Raw genomic sequence first — 25,382 nt, 5'->3', positions numbered from 1 at the left:
TGTCACTAAAGTACGTTTGCCCCATTGGTTTCGTCAGCTGCCTTATTATCAGAGGGCTATTCTCCACTGATTTACACCATTTGCAACCTAAGTATGTGCAAGATTCTGATGTCCAATACACCAGTGTAAATTCAGAATAACACTGTGGCTTTACACCTATAGAACTGAGGCTACATCTACACTATGGCCTGGGGGAGGGTGATTCCCTGCTTGTGTAGACGAGACTCATGGTAACTCGAATCAATGAGAACTAGTGTGAGTACAAATAGTAGCGTAGCCACAGTAGCACAGGCAGCAGCCACACAGCTTAGCCATACCAAGCACAAACCCATCCAAATTGCCTGGGTATGTACTCGGCACAGCTAAGCTGTACCATTGCTGCTCGTGCTACTGGTACTATGCTACTATTTATATTTGCACGCACTCTTATCAAGTTACCACAAGTATGTGTATGCAAACTGGGAATCACACCTCAAACCTGTAGCATAGACGTAGCCTGAGGCCCACTTACTGATCTCAGTGGGGTTGCGCAGGATGTAAACTGAGGTAAAATTTGTTCCAGAATGTCTCTTAGTATTAATGTAGCAATACATTACCTTAAGATGTAAGAAAGGTCTGAATGTTATATCTGTTGCTAGGCTAAAAATGAAATTTTTTGGTGCATCATTACCTAGGCTGGTGTCTTAAAAGGATAAGATGGACAACTGTATGTAAATATTGACATGGTGAGCAAAACTTCAAAATACTGCCTGAAACTGTTTTATTTACTGAATGAATGTCTCTATAAAGACTAAGGAAGAAAGCCTGTAGTGATGCCAGAACTAGTTAGAACACTGTTGAATGAGACATATCTAGTTTCCTTTCATATACTGAAAAAATTGTTCTTCCTAAACAAAGTAGGCTGCAGACAGGCAAAGGTCCAAGTGATTTTTAGTACACTGCTATTATTCAGCAACTTAAGGCAGGTGCTTTTAGCAAAACAGGCTGAGGGGTGGGGGATACAAACCCCAAGGGATGTTCTATTACTTTTTTTTTTCCAAAATGATTTCAGAGTAAGACAGTTTCAAATGACATCCATTTGCAAAATAACAATACAAAGGCACCTTAAATTTAATTCTAACCTGCATGCAGGTGCAAAGCAATTTATTGAAGCCTGTATTACTTTAAAAAAAAAAAACTTGAAGAGGCTTACCATCATCTCAGAAGTTTTTCAGGCTGCCCACTGTATTATCACAGTTATTGAAGAATTTAGTGTGTGACTTCTGTGTGCTTTGAGACATTTTGTCTTCATGATATTCAAAATGTACAATGAAAAGCATAAGATTTCAGGCACAAATGCCTTTAAAAATATATTTTATTATTGTAATGAAATACAAAATTACACAAATTCAAAACAAAATCAGGAACGTATGTGGACCCTGATTCTCATTTACTTTAAGGCCCCTTCACACTGCTGGAGTAGTACAAAGGGACCTTTGTGTTAAAGAAAATTACACCCTAAATTATCAGGACATGACCAATCACCACTTGTTCATCTTGTTTATTGTTCCCCTTTCCTCTCTTCTCTCATTCTATTTGTTTTGTCTTTTGGGGGAGAGATCTTCAAAGGTGTAAATGGGAGTTAGATGCCCAATTCCCATTGACTTTGAGTGGGAGTTGCGCACCTAACTGACACTTATACCTTTGAAAATCTGGATTAGAAACTCTTTGGGGCAGGGACAGACATGCTTAATTTTCATAAATTCATAGATTCCATGACGAGAAGAGACTACTGTGATCGTCTAGTCTGACCTCCTGCATAGCACAGGCCATAGAACTTCCCCAAGATAATTCCAAGAGCGGATCTTTTAGAAAAATATCCAGTCTTGACTTTAAAATTGTCAATGATGGAGAACCCACCATGACCCTTAGTAAATTGTTCCAGTGTTTAATTACTCACCATTAAAAATGTACGCTTTATTTCCAGTCTGAATTTGTATAGCTTCAACTTTCAGCCATTGGATTGTGTTATAACCTTCTCTGGTAGATTGAAAAGCCCATTATTAAATATTTGTTCTCCATGTAGGTACTTATAGACTGCAATCAAGTCACCCCTTAACCTTCTCTTTGTTAAACTAAATAGACTGAGTTCCTTGAATCTATCATTATGAGGCAAGTTTCCTAACTCTTTAATCATTCTTATGGCTCTCCAGAGAACTCTCTCCAATTTATTAACATCCTTCTCAGAAGAAAAAAAACTTACTGGCAGATCCAGGAACAGAACCCAGGTCTCCTAACTACCAGCGTAGGGCCTGCTGTACCACACCATGCTGCTTCCCTCCCTTGCTATTAGAGCACCAAGCCCATTGTGGGCACTACTGAGAATTACTTGTATTTAAGTAACTGGAAAGCATGATTGTCCAGCTATACTGAAAGAAGGACAGGAGACACTTGATGTGGATTTAATCAGGGCACAACTTTATTATTAGATGTCTGGGACTACCCGGCAGATAAAAGTGTACAGTGCAGGTAACCCCATGTTTATTCTGTAATTACCCAGGAGGCTTTTATCCGCTCCCCCGCTTTTTCAATCCAGGTTCCTGCAGCAAATCCATTGCCAGGACTTTAGCATCCACCGTCCGTTGTAGGAGGGGTAAAGTGGGCTATAAGAAAGGGGGGTTGGCTCCCTGCTGTTCCAACCATAGGAGCCCCAAACCCCACACCATTCCATTCCTTTAATCAGCACCTCCTTTTTAAGTCCTTTACCAGACCACTTATCTGGTCACTAGATGCCTTCCCTATGGAGGCATCTGCCCCACACTTCCCAAGTAAGTTGTGACATATAACCTACCACACCTTTTGTGCTCACTGTAATAGGTGTTCCCTAACACCCACTGTGGGGAAGGTGGAGGGAAAAAACACTCCACTGAAGCCAATATGGTGGTGAGGGAAAAAATTCCTTCCTAGCCACTCTAAAACGGAGTGACTAGCACAATGCCCACAGCAGGTTCAAATCCCACCTGCTAATCACACCTCAAGGGGAGAGAGAGTGGATGCCACCTTGCCTGCTGCGTGGAGAATGGGGTTTCCAAAGCCAGAGCTTTCACCTTTAAGCCTTCTGTCCTTAATTCCAAGAGGCTGAGTCAGTGCTGCAAAGCTGACCAACACCATCTTTTTGCAGCAGTTTCTGACCTTGTCCTCCTCCCCCCCTGGCATAAAGCACTACTGCCTTCCTCCGGCAAGCCTGGACAACAGCTCCTCTGCTTTCAATGCAGGGCAGTCATTGTCCAGCTATACCAAAAGAAGGACTTTATTATTAGATGTCTGGGACTACCCGGCAGATAAAAGTACAGTACAGGTAACCCCTGTTTATTTTTCATTTACTTCAGTGAGCTTTGGACAAGCCCCTAAATGCCAAATACCTTTCCCACAATATGAAAATGTGAAGACTTAAAAACACTTAAGGCATGTGTGTTTTTAAAAAAACAAACAAAGAAAACTGCAATCAATATGCCAAGCAAAAAGAGGAAAAAATGAACAAATACAGTCTACAGGTCTCTAACCATATAGTTCTGGTTGTGATCTACCATATGTGTCAGTTTTACAGCTTTTACAACACTGATTTCAATGGACTTACTCCTGCTTTACAGCAGCATAAGTAATTTCTATCAGCCTGTATGTTTCTCAGTAATTTTCATTGAAAATAACTTATTGTCTCTCATATACAATTGTAACACTGCATGTATGATCACATGTTCTACTCCTTGTAGTCTGGGAATTTGATTTCACTTTTAATAACCCTACATAGAAAGATGTGAACAATTTAGAATATACTGTTGGGTTTAATTTGTAATGTTTATTGATGAGACATATCTGCCACCAGGCAGGCAAACAGCCAATGACACATCGTAAACTCCATAAGACAGACTTTGTTGACAACGTAGGGCAATGTCTCCACAACCTTGTTTTAATACAGACAAAGAGGCACTAAAAGTCCTTGCCCAGGAGAGCACAACAGTCATTTTTAAATTAACCATACTTCAATAAAAGTAGTAGAGAGGTATTGGCTCAAATAATAATGTGGACTATTTGGCAGAAATTGAGGTAGATTTTCTTTTTTTGTAGTTTTTATGCATACATTGAATCTGACTCACTAGAAATGAATGTGCTAGTCATTATTCATAATGAACTATAAGATGAAGATTCACATCAAGCAATCGAAGTATAATTATGAAAGTTACAAAAGCAAATATTAACTCCAATTCAAATCATCTATCAAGCTGGCCTAATGATTCTAGAACTAACCTACTATTGTTGTAATTTTCCACTGTCATGGACATTTCACGAGCTTGATGCCACTTTAAACTGGGACATGGCAAAATTAGCTGATGTAAGATGGATATGCAGTTACATGCCACCATCCGTATCCTCTCCTGCACCCTATGTCCAACTCCTCTCCCATGGCTTCCAGTTCTAAGCAATATTGCTCCTCCTCATATCAGACAAGAGGTTGCCACTGACAAGTTATTGGAGAAAGTACGTGCCAACCCAAGCCTGCCACTGCACAATGACCTTTTTAAACCACCAGCTGCACTTTTGCCATCACATCGCCCATTATGGTCTCATCTGTCACGCCAGGATGTTAGGGCCGAAACATTCTGAGAGGAATGGATGTCTGCTGTGATCCCCAACCAGTCCCTTGTCGCCGACCCCACAATCTGCCTTCCCGGTTTTAACCTGGCCTGTCACCAGTGGTCACTGTTGAACAGGTTCCAGACTGGGCAAGGTCTCTGCACAGCAAACCAGTATCGCTGGGGCCTTCATGACTCCCTTTGTGCAACTGTGGCACAACACAGACGATGACGCATATTGTCGAGAAATGCCGGCTGACTAGGTTCAACGGTGGCCTAGAAGAACTGCATCATGCCACTGAAGATGCACACACTAAATAAATATTTGTGTCACTATGACACCACGAAAATTTAACAATAAAAAAGAAATTCTTCCATATAGACATGCCAGATTGGCACCCTCCAGAACTGCCCCTTTGGCTATTCTATTGACAACGACAAGGCGGGGAACAAAAAGAGAAACAATGGAGCGAGTGCCTGACTAAAACAGAATGGCTCATACTGTTCCAGGAGTAGTCTACACTGACAAGCCACTGTTGTTGGAATGGTTTCAGAGTAACAGCCGTGTTAGTCTGTATTCGCAAAAAGAAAAGAAGTAGTTGTGGCACCTTAGAGACTAACCAATTTATTTGAGCATAAGCTTTCGTGAGCTACAGCTCACTTCATCAGATGCATACTGTGGAAACTGCAGAAGACATTATATACACAGAGACCATGAAACAATACTTCCTCCCACCCCACTCTCCTGCTGGTAATAGCTTATCTAAAGTGATCATCAAGTTGGGCCATTTCCAGCACAAATCCAGGTTTTCTCACACCCCCCCCTCCAAAAACCACACACACAAACTCACTCTCCTGCTGGTAATAGCTTATCCAAAGTGACCACTCTCCTTACAATGTGTATGAAAATCAAGGTGGGCCATTTCCAGCACAAATCCACCTTGATTATCATGCACATTGTAGGGAGAGTGGTCACTTTGGATAAGCTATTACCAGCAGGAGAGTGAGAACCTGGATTTGTGCTGGAAATGGCCCACCTTGATTTTCTGGCAGGGGTCACAGATTCATAGATACCAAGGTCACAAGGGACCATTATGATCATCTAGTCCGACCTCCTGCACAACGCAGGCCACAGAATCACCCACCCACTCCTGCGAAAAAGCTCTCACCTATGTCTGAGCTACTGAAGTCCTCAAATTGTGGTTTAAAGACTTCAAGGAGCAGAGAATCCTCCAGCACGTGACCCGTGCCCCATGCTACAGAGGAAGGTGAAAAACCTCCAGGGCCTCTTCCAATCTGCCCTAGAGGAAAATTCCTTCCCGACCCCAAATATGGTGATCAGCTAAACCCTGAGCATATGGGCAAGATTCACCAGCCAGATACCCAGGAAAGAATTCTCTGTAGTAACTCAGATCCCACCCCATCTAACATCCCATCACAGGCCATTGGGCCTATTTACCATAAATATTTAAAGATCAATTAATTGCCAAAATCATGTTATCCCATCATACCATCTCCTCCATAAACGTATCGAGTTTAATCTTAAAGCCAGATAGGTCTTTTGCCCCCCACTGCTTCCTTTGTCTAATTTCAAGTCTAAACTTCCCAATGACCAGTTTATATCCATTTGTTCTTGTGTCCACATTGGTATTGAGCTTAAATAATTCCTCTCCCTCCCCGGTATTTATCCCTCTGATGTATTTATAGAGAGCAAACATATCTCCCCTCAACCTTCTTTTGATTAGGCTAAACAAGCCAAGCTCCTTGAGTCTCCTTTCATAAGACAAGTTTTCCATTCCTCGGATCATCCTAGTAGCCCTTCTCTGTACCTGTTCCAGTTTGAATTCATCCTTCTTAAACATGGGAGACCAGAACTGCACACCATATTCCAGGTGAGGTCTCACCAGTGCCTTGTATAATGGTACTAAAACCTCCTTATCTCTACTGGACATACCTCGCCTGATGCATCCCAAGACCGCATTAGCTTTTTTCACGGCTATATCACATTGTCGGCTCATAGTCATCCTATGATCAACCAATACTCCAAGGTCCTTCTCCTCCTCCGTTACTTCTAATTGATGCGTCCCCAGCTTATAACTAAAATTCTTGTTATTAATCCCTAAATGCATGACCTTACACTTCTCACTATTAAATTTCATCCTATTACTATTACTCCAGTTTACAAGGTCATCCAAATCTTCCTGTATGATTTCCCGGTCCTTCTCTAAATTTGCAATACCTCCCAGCTTTGTATCATCTGCAAACTTTATTAGCACACTCCCACTTTTTGTGCCGAGGTCAGTAATAAAAAGATTAAATAAGATTGGTCCCAAAACTGATCCCTGAGGAACTCCACTGGTAACCTCCCTCCAGCCTGACAGTTCACCTTTCAGTAGGACCCGCTGTAGTCTCCCTGTTAACCAATTCCTTATCCATCTTTCAATTTTCATATTGATCCCCATCTTTTCCAATTTAACTAACAATTCCCCATGTGGCACGGTATCAAATGCCTTACTGAAATCTAGGTAAATTAGATCCACTGCGTTTCCTTTGTCTAAAAAATCTGTTACTTTCTCAAAGAAGGAACTCAAGTTGATTTCGCACTATCTACCTTTTGTAAAACCATGTTGTATTTTGTTCCAATTACCACTGACCTCAATGTCCTTAACTACTTTCTCCTTCAAAATTTTTTACAAGACCTTGCATGCTACAGATATCAAACTAACAGGCCTGTAGTTGCATGGATCACTTTTTTTTCCTTTCTTAAAAATAGGAACTGTGTTAGCAATTCTCTAATCATACAGTACAACCCCTGAGTTTACAGATTCATTAAAAATTCTTGCTAATGGGCTTGCAATTTCATGTGCCAATTCCTTTAATATTCTTGGATGAATATTATCTAGGCCCCCCGATTTAGTCCCATTAAGCTGTTTGAGTTTCGCTTCTACCTCAGATATGGTAATATCTACCTCCATATCCTCATTCCCATTTGTCTTGCTACCATTATTTCTAAGATCCTCCCTTTAGCTTATTCAGGACTGAGGCAAAGTATTTGTTTAGAAATTGGGCCATGCCTAGATTATCCTTGACCTCCACTCCATCCTCAGTGTTCAGCAGTCCCACTTCTTCTTTCTTTGTTTTCTTATTTATATGGCTGTAGAAGCTTTTACTATTGGTCAGACTTTGGGTATCCGGTTAGTACTAATATCTAGAACATGTGATTTCTTTGACAGCTTCAGTTACCTAGAAATTGTCTCAAAGAAGTGGATTGCAATAGCAACTAAGAGATAGAGGCTATAATTAGCCACAAGGAAGGCTTTTTAGTTGTTGCAACCAACAGAGATCATGACCTCACTGTACTTTAAGAGGTGAGATGCATTGTCTGGCTTTTAGGAAAAGGGGTGTGGCCCCTTTAAGGCCTAGACACCCAGAGAGAAACACTGACCCATCGCTGTACTCTGCCCCGCCCCCTTCCCCGCCCCCCCACAAGTGACCAGAAGAGAAGGGAGACTATTTAGGCCCATGCAGGTGCAGGAAAAGCGTTGTTCTACCTGATCCAGGTAAAAGAACACCCACCCTGCCCCCCATGGACATAGTTAAATACCGAGTTATGACATGCTCTGCTGTCGGCATTATGCTAATTTCTACTTTCTCAGGGGACTAGAAAGCAATTTTTCCCCCCACCACCAGAATGGCCAAAAGGGGGGGGGTGGGAGTTGCCTTCCCCACAGCAGGTTGTGGCTTAGTTAACACAAATATGAAAGCAGAGTTAGGCTATGAGGTTGCACCTCATTATGTGATCATGAGTTGGGTTTCTAGTGTAGGTACCCTGTAAGGAAGGGATACGGAGATCAGATGAAATGTATTGTATTGCAACCATCTCAATAGAGCATGAGCTGGCCCAGACTGTGGACCTTCAGGAAGCAGTTCAAACCTTTGCAACCAAGAAGGCACGGAAAGCACCACTTTGATTATTCAAACAGATAAAAATGCCAGTGTTTCCTATGCAGACAAGAAAAGTTACATGTGCTGTTCAGACATTTGAAAGTTAAGTGTTACTTAAAATTTTTGAACAAGGCATTTTAAGTTATTAGTTCTCCATTATTGGGGTAGATAGCAGAGCAGTACCATGAGAGGAGTAGAACAGGAAGAAGGCAGAACTGAGACCTTTCAAAGTTTTGGCCCAAGCGAGAGGAATGGGGGCGTCATTTGAGCTCCCCACGTCAGGTGCCAAAATGTTGTGGGCCAGCCCTGGACCCAGTACTGCAGTGTGTTCACAGATCTAACTTCCTTCTATGTCAGTGGGAGTGTATATAGTATGTGGACGGCAGGATTGTTGTCTGATTAGGATGCACAGTGGCAGGTGAATATTTTTTATACTTAAATAGTGCAATTTTCCACATTCTTGTAGTTGTCAAACAATTATCTGTTAATTCAGCCAAAGTCATGTTTACATCTCACACATTCACAAGCCTGGAAATTTGGCAAAAGGCATCCAAAAAGCGTCATTTCACAAGCTTGGGGTTTTTTTGAACTTCAGAACACAAGTGCATACACACCATTCATGCTGGAGGCAGTGCCAGTGGTAAGATATCTTATATGCCCTCAATGTGGCTTCATTTTGCCACTCATCAGTGTGCAATAACAACTACAAAGCACCAGAATCTTGGCCCTACACAGTCTCCACGTTTAGCGCATAGCACAGAAATGACAAAAACAATTGCCACGCTTTTCTGTCCAATTATCTTCATAACAGTACACCACATTTCAATGTACTTATACTACTGTTAACATTATACATTATTCCCTTACTGGTGATACTGCCACCAGGGATGAAAACCATAGGTGCTCAGAAATCTGAAGTACACTTTGTAGGGCTAGCCCAACAAATTAGAACCAAAACTCAGGATTTGGATCAATCTGATTTAGCATTTATTGTTCCAGTTTCATGGAAATGTTAAACTTAGAATAAGAAGTTCCAGCAATTCTGAGATTATTGGCTGGCCTGGGGGGTTAGTAATAATACTGCCCAAATATAAAAGTAAACTTGAATCTCTTGTTTCCTAGGTCTGTGCGAGATGAGTAGGAGATGAGTTTAGAGCTTGGGGTAGAAAGAATTATGATGTTTACTTGAGAGTACTCAGGTACTCCTCACAATTGGTGTTGCTGTCTGCTTTGGAGGAAGCTACATGGCTTCTGTTCTAGCAGAGTTCCAGAGTTAGAACCATCTGAAAAGAGCAGGGCTCTATAGTGTTAAAAGCAAAACAGAGTTTGTCCTCAGTACTGGCCTTGGTCAGCTTAGCAAAACATGAGACCATTATCTTCAGTGGTCTTATCAATGCAGGTGCAGAGAAATTCCCTCCCCTCTGTAGAAGGAGGGAGTAATAGTACATTTTGAGCCAGTTCCTTAACCGGCAGACATCAATGATCAAGGCCAGATCAAGATCAAACATGGTGTAGTGTTCTGATCATATATTCCTCCCATCCCTACTGCTCGAAGTCAATGGACCTTCTCCAATTACACCAGCTTTGAATTTGGCACGTGTATTTTAAAAGCCATTTTGGGGCCTTAAGCCCCAGTGAAACATGCTGTATTTGAATTTTCAACTCAAATGTAAGTGGAGTAAAGAACACAGTAGCTATGAATATGTGTGCAACACAACTAACTCTTGCCCCACCCCCCCTTTTTCTTTTTTTTCTTTTTTTTTTTTTGCAAGGAAGGAGCATGTTTTAAACATTAGGTTCCAGGAGCTCAGTGTAAATCAGCTTCTTGATGACATAGAATTTCAGGCCACGTTATTGTCCTTTCTTATGTTATCTATCACTTCATAATAATTATGTGATTAATTCATAATGAGACAAAATGAAATAAAAAGAGAGATGATGATAATCATTATCAACAGTTCATAACTTTTTGTCTAGAAAGATAAATCTTCAAAAACATCTTGAAGGAAAGCAAATTTAGAGAAAATATCAGCCATATGGTTTTAATCTCACACATTAAATATTGTTACTGATATTGGCCTAGGAATAATCATTAAATAGATATTAAATTACAGGCAGCTGTCTCAATCTAATAGTCTGTCGGATTAATATCAGACCGGTTATCCATATTGACAAAGCTATCTTTCTTACTTTGAGAAGCAAGAAAAGGTTTTGCATCATCAATAGTTAAAATATAATGAAATATAATGCCTTTGGTGATTAATTACCCTAAAGTTTGCAGGAAACAAGACAGAAGCAGAAAAAACAAGATCAGCAAATTCTGCCTGAAGTATGAACAATTTTTTTTTACATCTAGAATCAGTCATTTTAGAAAACAAATTAGAAATCTCAAGTTTGCTGTAATACCTAATATTTACACTTTTTTCCCCCAGACCCACTGTAACATCTGTTTTGTACTACAAGAGAATATAAATGTTTCAGTGTTGGTATCAATAGAAGAGAGAATTAATTGATTGATTTAAATAAGGAAAATAAAATCCTGCCCTATTGAAGTCAATTGGAGTTTTTTCACTGAATTCAGTGGGGCCAGAATTTCACTCTGAACCTTTATTAAGTAGTCTAAACAATTTTGATAGATGGACAGGGGGATCAGAAGCTTGCAAATAAAACAACAAAACTGAATTACCTAGACACTCTCCATTACCTCCGGTCCCAAACACCAGAGACACAGACCAATATGCTGATTATCAATGCTTTAGTAAAGTTTTGTAGATTTTATATTTGTGTACAGCAAGGAATTACCATTAATTAGAATAACTGTTAATGTTTTACGCCCTATTCAGCAAGATACTTAGGAATGCCAGTACCTGATATCCATGAGACAGCTCCAATGCTTAAAGTTAGGTTCATGTTTTAAATACCTTGCCGAATCAGGGCCCTTAATACTTTTTTGTTTACAGAACCAAATATCTTTTTGCCGTAGCCTAAGGTTCTTCTCTACTGTTTCCTCTCAGTTACCAATCTGGGAGATTCCATTAGTTACAGTATGTAATTTAGCATTAAAGGAGTCAAACCACCCTTCTCAAGAGAAAATGGATAGCTTTCAAAACTGATTCAGCTAAGACATTAATTCTGGTAACCTGTTCATCTTCTTCCTTTTTTTAAAGAAAAATATGGCCTATTCCATGATCGCAGTAGCCTTGGCACATGTTCTTCCCTACTCTCTTATCCCCTGGATGATGTCAGTAAATCAGTTAGCAGATGGAATTTAAAATTCAGGGACGGAAAGAGCTAAAGGCAGTGCTAGTAGTTCAAGGAACACATACATTTGGACAGCCAAAGAAGGATTGCAAGTTGCAAACATGCTTGCATACTGCAGTATGTTGCAATATGGCGTATGCAAATACAATCTGGAGTGAATAAATACAGTACAAAGCAAGCTATTGGAAATCTTTCATGAAAATAGCTGGAACCTGGTCTGTACAAAAGAACATGCACTGGCATTTCTGTGAACAGACACATCCAGTCTGTCTGTTGCTCTTATATTTTAACAGCCAAATAATAATACAACAGGATTATAATGACCTCCACTTCCGCTGAGGCAAGTTGAAAGTCCAGAATTACTTCCGTGCATTTCAGTGGACTTTCACTCCTTTAATAGTGACAATTTCTACAATGCTTGATCCTGCAGTGTGTTGAGCTCCTCCAGCAAAATGCTATGTGCCCTTAACTCCTAGTGATTTCAGCACCTTCAGAACCTCTTTGTTCATTCCAATACAAGAAGATTCCACTATGCTAATCCTATCAAAATACACAGTTATCATCTATCAGATTAGTGTTGGGTAAATGCTCCTTTACGAAGCCTTCCCTTCTACTTCTGCTCCAAAGGCTTGGTCCTGCATGGTGCTGAGCTCTTCCAAGAAATGATGAGCATCCTCAACTTCCATTGTCTCTAAAGGGAGTTGAGGATCCTCAGCACTTCTCAAAAGGGCTCAAAATTTTGCAGGGCTGGGCCTTACCTGAGAAGAGAAGAAAATCTGCCACAATTCCCATAAAGGGATGGCTTGCTGTCTTTTGACCTCGATTCTACTACTCCCAGCAGGAAGTTATGAGGACCTGGGATGGTCCTGCTGCAGCGCTCACAGTGGAGAGTGAAGAGGAGCTGTTTTTACTAGAAGCTGCAATCTGCTAGGAGTGAACATAAGGTTGCTCAGAATGCTGCAAGTTTTTGTGCTGGGAGACCAAAATTCTTCAACTATAAAAGGGCCCCACTTTATGCCAAAATATTGGCAATAGTAGCGTAATTACACTGAATTTTGTTTGCTTTTAATAAAGTGGTAGCATTAATCATCTGTGACAGACAGGAATAAAACTGCAGAAGTTTCTATTTGTTTACTGAAGTTTCCAAAGATGTTTTACCAATTAAACAAAAGCAAAAGACCCACTTTTCAGAACCTGGAATGTTCTCACTCTAGCATCAGTAACCACCATCTCCCATGGCTGTGTCCCTGCAGAAAGAGTAAAGTGTACAAAAGGATAAATGTACAAGGAATAGTCCAAGCAGATACCAAACAAATCTTTTTATCTAGCTCTGACAATAGACCTTAAACCTCACCTGCTGTTATCTCACCTATTCCACTGTAACTCCTTTCCTGAGCGGAGATTGCTAGTTTTGCAGAACTGTATTGAAACAGTACAGAATTGCAGGAATGTACACTTCTATCAGGTTAGTGTTTTCTACAGATTTTTTTTTTTTAAATCAGCATTTTAGGGTATATATACACTGCAATCTGAGGTCTGACTGCAGCTTGGATAGACATACCTGCACTAGCATGACTAAAAATAGCAGTGCACAGTCAACACACAAGTTCCAGCAATACGAGTAGATCCCCAGTGTGCTTGTACAACCTGCAATGAAGCCCCTGCCACCACATCTACACTGCTATATTTTGCCATGCTAGTGTAGGCATTTCTACCTGGGGTTGCACTGTAGACATATACAGAGTGTACAAGCTCAACCCATACTTCTACAAAAATTTAAGCAGAAGGTTACTTAAGCAGAAGGTTACAGGTACACATGTGCAGAAGGTTACTTGTGTGAGTAGCCCCATTGAGATGTGTGAGACTAGTCATGTGAGTAAAATTATGCCACAGAGGTGTAAGTTATTGTAGTACTGGTTCTTTATTTGTAAGATTCTGAAATGGGATTCTAAACCAATAGCCTCCAAAAATAAATAAATGCAGTAACTTCTTTCCTTTTAATTGCCTTTTTATTATGGAGAAGTCATATATTTCAGTCTTCTTTTTGTTTAGTGTAATATTTCTGAAACAATAAATCATGGAACTGTGGGAACTAAAACAAAATTCAATTTTTCTGAAATTTAAATTTAAAACATACAAACAACGGAGGCCAGATCTTTGGTTATGTAAGGACTATGAACGAACTCATTCCCCCTTTCAGAAATCATTAACTAAATGCACCACCATGGAGGCAGACAATCAATCCATCCTCAGCTCTGTAGGGGAGGGAGGTATTTAAAGTCTTTAAACCACGATTTGAGAACTTCAATAGCTCAGACATAGGTTAGGGATTTGTTACAGGAGTGTGGGGGTGAGATTCTGTGGTCTGCGTTGTGCAGGAGGTCGAGCTAGACAATCATAATGGTCCTTTCTGACCTTAAAGTCTATGATTCTATGATTTACCCATTCAGTTTCAGATCATTAATCAAAGTCCATCCAAAGTCCAACTGATGTAAAGCTTCCCTTGAATGACTTAATGTAATGGGAAACAAAACCCAGAAACAATACACTCACTGGCTTCAGTGCTGAAACATACAAAAATTCTAACTACACATGGAAATTCATTGTGGACTCTCTGAGAAAACATACCATAAGTGTGCAAATGCAGTCATATGTTATTTAAAATTGCAAAATATGCATGCATCTTTCAAAAACCATACAACCGTACAAATTTAAATATAGACCACATGAACGACATCTGAGAGAAGAATAAACCCAATATCCTACAGATTAGCTACCGGTGATATCAACAAGAGAATTGATTTCCCTTTAGTGCCCAGATTAGGGTAGGATAGAAATAGCAAGTGGAAAAGCATTAAAAAACTTGTCAAGAATAGAGCAACCAAATTTGCAGCATGTCCTACAGAACTGACCAGATAATTTTCACCCAAGAGTGTTAAAAGAATTGGCCAAGGATCTCGCTAAACCAGTATTGTTGATTTTAAACAAATCTTGGAACTTTGGGAAAGTTCCAGAGGACTGGAAAAAAGCTAATGTTTTGCCAGTATTTAAAAAGGATAAATGGGATGACCTGGGAAACTGTAGGTCGGTTAGCCTGACATCAATCCCTGGCAAAATCATGGAAAGGCTGGTATAGACACAATCAGTAAAAAATTAGAAGATGGTAATATAATTAATTCTACTCAACATCTTTTTATGAAAAATAAGTATTGTCCAACGACCTTGATATTGTATTTCTGCTGTGATCACAGGTTTGCTTGATAAAAGTAACTGTGTTGACATAATATACTTAACACTTCTATTGGTCCCACGTGACATTCTGATTAAAAATTAGCACTATACTTAATCAATGTATCCCATATCAAATGGATTAAAACTGATAGATCTCAAAAAGTGATTCTAAATGGGGAATCCTCATGCAATGGGGGATCTTTCTAGTGGGATCCTGGAGGGATCTGTTCTTAGCCCAATGTTTTCTATGTCTGTAACAATAATCTGGAAGAAAATATTAAATAATTGCTGGTAAAGTTTGCAAAAGACACAAAAATTAGTGGAACGGTAAATAATGATGGGGACAATTATGCAAACTGACCTGGATTGCTTGGAAAGGTGTACTCATTTGAACAAACATGTATTTTAACACCGCCAAATGCAAGGATATACATTTAGGAACATAGAATGTAGACCACAATTATAAGAGGAAGGACTGTACCTCCTCTGGAAAGCAGTGACTTTGAAAAATATTTAGGGGTCATAGTAGATAACCAGTTGAACATGAGCTCCCTGTCTGATGTGGTAGCGAATAGGATGAATGTGATCCTTGGCTGCAGAAGCAGGGGTGGAATAGGGAAGTGGTATTATATCTGTATACAGCATTAGTGAGATCATTAATACAATCCTGAGTCCACTTCTGGTGTCCACACTTCAGAAAGGAAGTTGACAAACTAGAAATGGTTCAGAAGAGGCTACAAAAATTATTTGAGGTTTGGAAAACCTGCTGTACAGTTTTCAGAGTAACAGCCGATGAAGTGAGCTGTAGCTCACGAAAGCTCATGCTCAAATAAATTGGTTAGTCTCTAAGGTGCCACAAGTACTCCTTTTCTTTCTGCTGTACAGTGAGAGCCTAAAGAAGCCCAATCTATTTAATTTATCAAGAGAAGGTTAAGAGGTGACTTGATCAGGTTTTACAAGGACCTTTATGAGGAAGATATTTCTGATCGTGAGGGCTCTTTAATCTAGAACAGGGGTGGGCAACCTGTGCCCCACGGGCTGCACCTGGCTTGTCAGGGTAATCCGCTGGTGGGCCATGAGACAGTTTGTTTACATTGACTGTCCGCAGGCACGGCCGCACGCAGCTCCCAGTGGTCATGTTCCCGCCAATGGGAGCTGCGGGAAGTGGCGCAGGGGTGGCGAACAGCGAATCGCGGCCAGTGGGAGCTGCAGGCAGCCGTGCCTGCGGACAGTCAATGTAAACAAACTGTCTCGCGGCCCGCCAGTAGATTACCCTCACGTGCTGTGTGCGGGCTACAGGTTGCCTACCACAGATCTAGAAGAACAAAAGTATAATGTGATGTAGTGGTTGGAAGCTGAAGTTAGACAAATTCAGACTAGAAACAGGTACACATTTTTAATAGTGCGGATAATTAATCATTGAAAAAAATTACCTAGGGATATGGTAGATTCTTTCTCCCTTGCTGTTTTTAAGTCAGGGCTAGATGTTTTTCTAAAAGTCATGGTCCTGATGCAGAAGGTGAAGTTCTTTGGCCTAAGAAGTCAGATTAGACTAAAATATTCATCCTGCTGGCCATGAAACCTTTGTATGAAAAATGACAAATTACTCTGGTTCATTTTCTCCTAGAGAGAATTCTGCAAAAAAAACTTTGACCGAGAAAATCTTGGGCCAATTATAATCAACTCAAATATGTTCCAAAAAGCAACTAAACTCACCCTTAATTTCCTCCAAATAGGCACAGAATGTATATTAATAGAGTTATCCTCCTAAACTTTTTTGTTTGTTTGTTTCAAAAAATTGTTTTAAGCTACTGCACTTCAAAATAGTACAAGATACTAAATGTACAATTCGGCACCAAAAGGTCTAATGAGGGTCTGAAACTGGAAAAATAAGTACTACCTACTGAAACGCAACTGTAAAGGTGCATAGTGTTCCAATGAAATAGGCATGGTCCATCTTTCACAGTCCCCTCCCTCCTCTGAACAGCTGGAATCTTTATTCAGGAGCTGTTAAACAGGTGTGGTTTTCCACTTAAAGCTTTACCACAGGGAATATTTCACTTCACGCAGAAAGTATGAACCTCAGGAGAGCCTATTTGGATGGGAGTCTTTGGTACTGACTCATATTGCAACATTGGTTAAGTCCTTGTTACAGTGTTCTCTTTTACCTGCTCTGTTGAGAGGAAGGGTGGTCCAGTGGGTTAGGGCTCTAGCTTGAGTCTTTGAAGAGCTGTGTTCAAATGCCTGCACCCCCACAAATTCAAGTGTGTGATACTGGACAAGATACTTAGCCTGTCTTAAGGCTCAGTTGCCCATCTGTACTTTTTACCTCTCAGGGATGTTGTGGGGATAAATACTTCAAAAATTGTGAGATACTCAGATACCATATTGCAGGGGGCCATATATGAACGATAGATCCATTATTTCACATCAAATATGGGATTTCTTTATTCTACACACTTTCTGAAGAATGTATTTCCTTTTGGAAAAACAGAAGACCTCACAAATGCATTTGTGATGTTTATTTATTTAAGTTTGTAAGACATCAGCCCCACCCCCAGTCCCCTCGAAAAGGGAAGGTGCTATAGAAATGATTTTTATAAATGTGTGCCTGGGGAAAAGATGCATGTCCCATTACTTCATGTGCAGTCATGGTAAATGAGCCATGGTCATTAATCTGTGCATGTACTGTGATTGTGTGCACAATTGCATTAAAATGAGCACACATTATGCATGCACAGTTCTAAAAATATGAGCCAGAATGTTCCATAATACCACTGGTAGTCAGTCTATTATATTTTAGTATTAGACATTGTTTACTCTTTAAAAAGAACAGTATGAACAATTAGATGTGCATTGTAAACCATAAACTTGATTTATAGTGAAAGTGCATTTGTCTCTGCAGCACAGCTGCCAGTAAGTTGACTACACAGTTACAGAATTTTTTTTAACAGTATATTAATGATGACAAAACAAGGCTCCTAAACAACTGCCTTTGGCATCAGTGGTTCAAACATACTCATGTTGCTTTTTAACGAGCAAATTAATTCCACATGAAGAGAAATGTATTTACCTTTTTTTTTTTTTTAAACCCTGCAGACGTCTTGCAGGAAATGGCTTGACATACATTCCCAGGGGAGCATTTGCCGGCCTTTTCAGTCTTAAAGTGCTGTAAGTAAACTGTGTGTTGTTTGATATATTTCTGATTTCCTAAATGCTCCAGGGAACTAATTAGCGTAAAGATTTGATCAAGTAAATTGTATATTTTGATCAGTTCATTGTGAGAGATTCAGATGGAATGAAGATACATATTACCATTTGTATATCTTTGCTTTATCATATGGAAAATGTCCTAAACACAAATGGTTCTAAAACAGCTTGCTCATCGACTAAATGACACCGTGCAATATAAAAGACAAAAATTGTTCCTGTTAATAGTTTCTTTAACTGTCCACAAAAGTTCTGAATTCAAGTCTAAAAGCTTCAGAGGCGTTTTTAATGATTGGATAAAACTGAGGATAATTTTTCTTTTAGCTTTTTGAGGGGCAAACTGGATAGATTAATTACTGTAAATGAGGCATAATTTAAATACAGTTCTACGTTCATATCTAAATCTTGTATCCTCATGGGTGTAATCAGTTCAGGATAAGCTCGGGTTATAAAAAAAACAGTTAAAGGATATTCTCTGCCTTTTTTGTGTTTATTTTTGATTAAAAACTTGTGCATTTGAGAAGTATAATACTGCACATAATAAAAGCTGGAGTAAGAAACGAGAAGGGAGTTTCTGAGGGGGAGCCAGGTTTATAAGCACCTGAAAAGAGTTAGGAGCACAAGTCGCATTGAAAGCCAGGGGGACTTTGTTCTCTGAACTGCCTCAGATGCTTTTCAAAATCCATCCCTTAGCTAGCATGCTACTATTAATACAGCTAGTTCATGCTGCAGGTATTTGCTCACCTTGAGAAGACAAATCGACTAATGAAAGAATGCAAAATGTGGGTTTTAAATGTGGTTTAGTAATTTTTAGATATCTCTGTAAATTATATCTTAATTTGTTAAAGTCAGAATCTGCTCCCCATAATACCCATACAGTCCCATTCCTGGAGTTTCATGAATGTCAGAGAGCAAAATTTTGGCCTAAAGTCTGTAAAGTAAAAACATTTCCTTTTCTTACATTGTTTCTGGATTTTAATGTAGAATGCTGCAGAATAATCAGTTAGAGCAGGTTCCCACTGAAGCACTCCAGAACTTGCGCAGTCTTCAGTCTCTGTAAGTATACTTGATATACTACACTATATTATGTTGTTAATGTAACTAATTTATAAGATAATGTTGTTATCAGATAGTATATTTGGTCAACTTTTTCTTCCCAACTCCCTTTGAATTCATTTAACTACAATACTATAGTCTTCAATTAAACATCAGAAGTGACTTCATGTGACAATTGCTTTACAGTACTTTAAGCTGGTTCAAAGTCTGAGCAAAGATTCACTGCACTGTGATACTTACTGTTCGGTCAAGGAAAATTGGAAATAGAAATTGCTTTCTTGAACACTGCTGATATTTCTCATCATTAAGGTTTCCTGAAGAACACCTTTAATATATTTTTTAAATCTCTAAGTGACATTATAATTAATTTTTGTTTACAACACTGAGAACACTATTAATTCATCTTTAATTCCCTTTTGTGTAATATACTTGAATCACACGAGGCAAACAGGTCCCCACACTTATATGACTTGGCTGTACCATATTAGCCTTGTCTCTGAGCCTCCATTTTATCAGAACTAATGCCCAGGTCCAAAGACCAAAAGTTACCATTAGCTGGCTGTTTAGTGACTTGTGTGAAGTGCTATGAGTCGTCTTACGGTAGTTCCCAGTAGACAAGTAAGAAAGGATAGTCTTGGTGGTAACACAGGAGTGGGGGTCAGTAGATAAAGATTCTATTTCCAGATTAGAAACAAACATCCATTGTGACCTGGACAAGAAACTGAAGTCTAAAGTTTCAAAAGCATTGACTAATTTTGGGCGCTGAACTTAAGACATCAAGATAGCCGGGGCTGGGCACTCAACATCTTAGGTGCCTTACGTCTGGGGACATGTGAAAACTCAGACTGCAACTTCTCGGTGCTTCAGTTTTTCCCATCTGAAAAATTGGTGTAAAGCCCATCCTCTTCACCAAGGTGTTGGAAGCATAATTAATCTTTGTACATTTTTGAAGTCCTTTGTGTGGAAGGCACTAGAAAAATTCAAATATTTAGTATCACAAAAACCATTACCACAGTTTGCACTAATTAGCAACCTCATTGGGAGTCTGCAGAGAGGATGAGGACTCAGAGGACATATAGACTGTGCTATAGACTGGCTTAGGTCAGAGTTGAGATATATTGAGAGGGGGTATTGTGGAAAAACTTCAACTGTCTCAGGTTATGCTATAGCCCTGTTCTGTGTATAAAGAGAAGCCTCCAGTGTAGTTAACTCAATATCTTTTGCATACACTAAATTCCGACAAAAAATTTAAAAAACTGATTTTTTTTTAATGATTTCCAACATAAAATGACATCTCTCTGAGTTTCAATTATATATACATAATGCTGGGCAATATTATTGCCCATGCATTTTTATGTCTGTCTTGGACAACATTTGGATTCTGTGTTTTCAAAAAGTTTATTACAGATGCTAGTGTAAAGCAATCTTAAGAATTGGTTATTTAATAATTGTTACCTCCTTCAGTGACCTTTTTCTGTATCGACCAGAGACAGCGTAAAATATCTCAAACATATGCTTTTAAGGTTATTCTTCTTTCTTTTGATCTTCGTAAAAGTCATGAGAAAACTCTGGTCTAATGACTACATTAAATTTTTCCCCCTTCTAAACATAAAAAATATCTTGCTAAATCTCATTATTCTATAGGTATTCTGGGCTAAAACGTGACAAGGCAGGCAAACAAGGGGTTTTTTGTTGCTTTGAGAGAAACTGAAATTTTCAGCATGGTTTCTAAATAAAACGACAGTATCTCTCATTCTTTGTTGAGAATCTCTTTCCCTGAGGTGGGGAAGAAGAAGCTGAAGAAGAAAACCATAGGGTTATGTGGTCTGTATAAAAGACTGGTATCTGGTGACAGAATTAAAATAAAAAAAGAATGACAGAGGCCAGTAGGAACTTTAAACAGCTGTGTAGCAGACAGAAGATGGAGTGATAAGGGCTTGTACAGAAAAGCTACTATCAGCTGAAAGAAGATCATTGGCAAAAGTGAACTCTTTGAGGAAAAGAAAACCATGATTCTTTTGTTTGTTCCAACTGGGTTGTGCCTGTCAGATAAAGGTGTGAAGAGATTCAGTTTCTTGTTTCATACAGTGTGGTAATTTCCTGTTCAGAAGGTGACTCTTACTTTGGTTTCTGATTTACAATAGGAATTACTTTCTGAAACCCTTGAAATAACAGAAGTTCCATCAAAAGAGTAATTAAAAGGTTAAAAGCTCTTAGAAACTTTTTACCAAAGCAAAGTTTTCTTTAGGATAGCCAGGTTTAGTATTTATTTATGTTTAACTTTATAGTCTGGCATGATTTGTGTGAGCCTCATTAACCCAGTCCTTAGGCTAGAGTAGTTGTGAACTGCTGAATGTTGGTGCTAACTCTCTCATCCTTTTTTTTTTTTAACCCTAAAAATATTATCATGTTTAGGGTGGGTAGCCAAGCTAATTCTATTGCTGCCTTAAAGGATGCATAGCTGATCATGTGACAATGCTACATTCATTTTATTAATACAAAAAGCTACAACTTTTCCCTACTCACTCATAGCACTAGTTTAATAGCAATTGTTTTATTTATGCATAAAAATATACATTATAGGACAGGCTTTTCCTCCATCCTCTGGTGTATGGATATGTTTTAATCCCCAAAATTGAATGACAATATTGGAGAATCAAGCAACAATTTCTTCCACGCTTTCATCCAACTTCTGATGGTACTGGCGGTTTGTTGCTGTTTAAACTCTGAATTGCCTCGGTTGCCTTCTGCAGATCTTCTTTCCTGCTGGTGGTGGCACTTTATCTTTCCGTTACCATAGATTTTTATTTAGTGAGGTGATTAAAAATGTACAGTGCACATTACTTGCATACTGTATGAATTCATTCTTTACCTAATTATGACTTACTTTGCTGGAAAAAGTTCTGCTCCGTGAGGCAGAGTCCTGTGCTCTAGAATCAGTGAGGTTCCGTTGAAGCACAGAAGGCTGTCCCTGCAGAGCATCTAAACTGTGAATATCCCAAACCAGTACTAAAGTTTTCCTGTAATTTCACTGAGGTTTCAATTCAGTTCTGAGTCATAGCTCTGCTCTCTTACTTGGCCTCACTCTTACTGGAAGAAGCCTTAGTTCTTTTGAAATTTGAGTTACAAATATTCACATACTTCGTTAAGGTTCACCTTTTCCAAATGCTATGCTATACTTAAAAAAAACCAGCTGTTGCAGGCATCATCAAGATATTTACAAAATACAAAATCCTAGAAAATAAGGTTTTGACATAGCAGCGCACAAAAGCGTTTGTACATACTGGAAAAGTAGGGTATGCATTATTTCACCTTAATCTGGGGAGAAAAATGTGAGACTGTTAACCCGTCATTTGAAGCAAATGGAGAATGCATACCTTATTTTTTTAATTAAAGCTAAAAATGAAACAATCCTTAAAACTCAGGATATTAAAATCCTCTTCAATTTTACAAGGGTCTCTAGCTCCCCTGTCAGCTATGAGGATGTACTAGTTCAACAGTTCTTAAAGGCATCGACTACCTAGGTAAAAGCCAAATGATTACGTGAAACTCAGTATTCCTGTATCACATGAGGGTTTGAAGGAACTAATCAGAGTGCTTTCATTTTGGAAGTGCCTAAATCATAATGGATTCACATCTGAGTTCTACAGAATCATGCCTTATAGCATACTGTAATTTTCCTCTGAAGTACGAAGTGAAGGGAAATCATGTGAAATACTAATCCCAACAATAAGATTGCCATTCATATCTGTTACACCCAAGAAAGGAAAATCTGTTTTTAAGTATCATAGCTAAATGTAACTACCATTATCACTGATTTGCCAGGACTAAGATATTTGTCCATAGTGTTTGCTAGTGTCACTTATCTTATTCACCCTGAAGTTTCTTTAGAACAGAGCATCAGCTGGTGCTCTTAGTTGTTTGCATACTGCTCAGAACTCTGGCATCCCCATTCTTGCCCTCTGCCTTGATGTCAAGAAGGTATTCAACAGGGTTGAATGAGCATATATGTTCTAATGCCCCAGAGGTTTTTAGATGTGGAAAATTTTAATAGAAAAAATTTGCTTCTGCAAATGTTAATGCAAGAAATAATATACACGTTTACCATACAACTAAAGAATTTGCAGACCTCCTTATATGAATGTTATTAATTAAAAGGAAAGAAAATCTTACATTCATAATGAAGAACCTTTTCGCCATTCTTAAATTTTGATTATTTTAGCATTGTATACAAAGTTCTGAAACTTTGATGAAACTTTACTCTGTTTATTCTCATGTTTATATACCATTGTTAATGAGTAACTTTACGGTTGCTCAGCCAACATGGAAATAGCCAAAAATCAATGACATACTAGGCAGTGCTTTCTTGCCCATAACTCACTATTCATAAAGGACATTAACAAGCAAAGAAACACATTCCCAGTAATATGGATAATTTTCTCCTGCTCCCCTAAAATTCAATGGGAGTTTTCCTATGGTCTTCAGTGGGAGGAGGATCAAGATAAAAAGATAATTCCTATACTAAACAGGACAAACTTCTCTCCTGAATTTATTGTTGTAAGTCATCCTGATTTTACAGGAGGCAGGATATGAAAATAGTACCAGTAAGGTTTCAGTAAGATGTTTTTAAGTTGCCCAAAGCATTTCTTAAATAGTTTTTATTTGTCTTTTATTTATTTGGTATTGTGACAAAGCTCTGTCCTTTCCCTCCGTGGGTCCCGCGTTTCCTGGTGGATTTCGCTAGCTTCAGAGGCTCACTGTGACCCTTCACATAACCCTTCTCTTTCTAGAGACAAGGGTCACAGTCTACTGAGCCATTTTCATCATAAGCCAGTGAGGGAGGTGAGGAGAAGTTATCCTTCCTTGCACAGTCTCTGTTGTCTCCCAGTCTCAGTGATTAATCAGGGGGCAAAGGTGTGGGGGGGGGGGAAAGAGCCCAAGCCCACCCTCTACTCCAGGCTCCAGCCCAGGGACCCTAATAGTATCAGCTATGGTAGCTGACCTTTTAGAAACATGATATGTACAATTCCCTGGGCTACTTCCCCCACAGCAGCCCTCACTTCCTCAAGCTCCACTTCACCCTTACCTCAGGGCCTCCTTCCTTGTGCTGGATATGGTGTGTACTACTCAGCCTCTCCAACAGCACAACTTCCTCCCACAGCTCCTGACATGCACACCCACCTGACGAACTGGGAGGCTTTTAACTAGTTTCAGCCAGCCCCTGATTGGCTTCAGGTGTCCCAATCAACCTAACATTCTCCCTGCCTTCTGGAAAGTTCTTAATTGGCCCCAGGTGTCTTAATTGACCTGGAGCAACTGCCATTTCACTTATCCTGGTACCAGGGATTTGTTTAGCCTGGAGCTAATATATCTATCTCCCACTACTTTTCTATAGCCATCTGGCCTTGCCCCGTCACAGTATATACAGGGTACATGATTATCAGGTTTGATGTCACATAAAGGTTTAAGTGGAAATTATCTGGGATTTTCTCTATAATTCATTTGTGGCTAGAATTGGATGGGAAATGGAATTTTCATCCTCCAAGAAATTTTGACATTTCAGAATTAGTTTCCATTCTGAACTGGAACAAAAAAATGAAATATTTTAAAGAAGGAAAAAATTGAAAGAGGTTTGAATTGGCATTTTGAAATGGGAAAAAATGAAATTTTGTTTAGAAATGTCAACTCAATTTTTTATTCCTTCAAATGGAAAAACGAAAAATTTAGTCAAAAATCAACATTTTCTTGTGAAGATGTATGAAACCACATTTTCCTACAAGAAAAATTTTCATGCAAAAAGCTTTACCCATGTTGTTGCCACTCAGGAGGGATCCCAATCTCATGATGATTAAAACTTTATTCCTCATCATACCATGACACATTATCATTATATAATAATCAGTGAAACCTGTAAAGTAATCATCCTTCCTAGGAAACATGCAGTCTGAAAAGTTGTCTACATTCACATTGAGCCTGATCCTGGGATGCAGCTGAATTGAACAGAGTGCAGGTGAAGGTTATCTGTGTACATGCAAAGCTGTGTACATTAAAGTTCACTTTTGCATTCCC

General features: G+C 39.2%; 1 protein-coding gene across 2 annotated transcripts in view; it reads left to right on the top strand.

The window, feature by feature from the left end:
- Positions 1-25,382, top strand: part of LGR5 (leucine rich repeat containing G protein-coupled receptor 5) — a 127,024-nt gene that overhangs the window by 60,396 nt on the left and 41,246 nt on the right. For both annotated transcript variants that reach the window (XM_073327781.2, XM_073327778.2), the window contains exons 3-4: positions 18,147-18,218; positions 19,242-19,313. In XM_073327781.2, the coding sequence (XP_073183882.1) occupies positions 18,147-18,218; positions 19,242-19,313 (144 nt within the window). The remainder of the gene's footprint in view (positions 1-18,146; positions 18,219-19,241; positions 19,314-25,382) is intronic.

Source organism: Lepidochelys kempii, chromosome 1 (genome assembly GCF_965140285.1).
Source record: "Lepidochelys kempii isolate rLepKem1 chromosome 1, rLepKem1.hap1, whole genome shotgun sequence".
NCBI classification, from domain to species: Eukaryota; Metazoa; Chordata; order Testudines; family Cheloniidae; genus Lepidochelys; species Lepidochelys kempii.
This window is presented reverse-complemented; position numbering and strand designations above follow the sequence as displayed.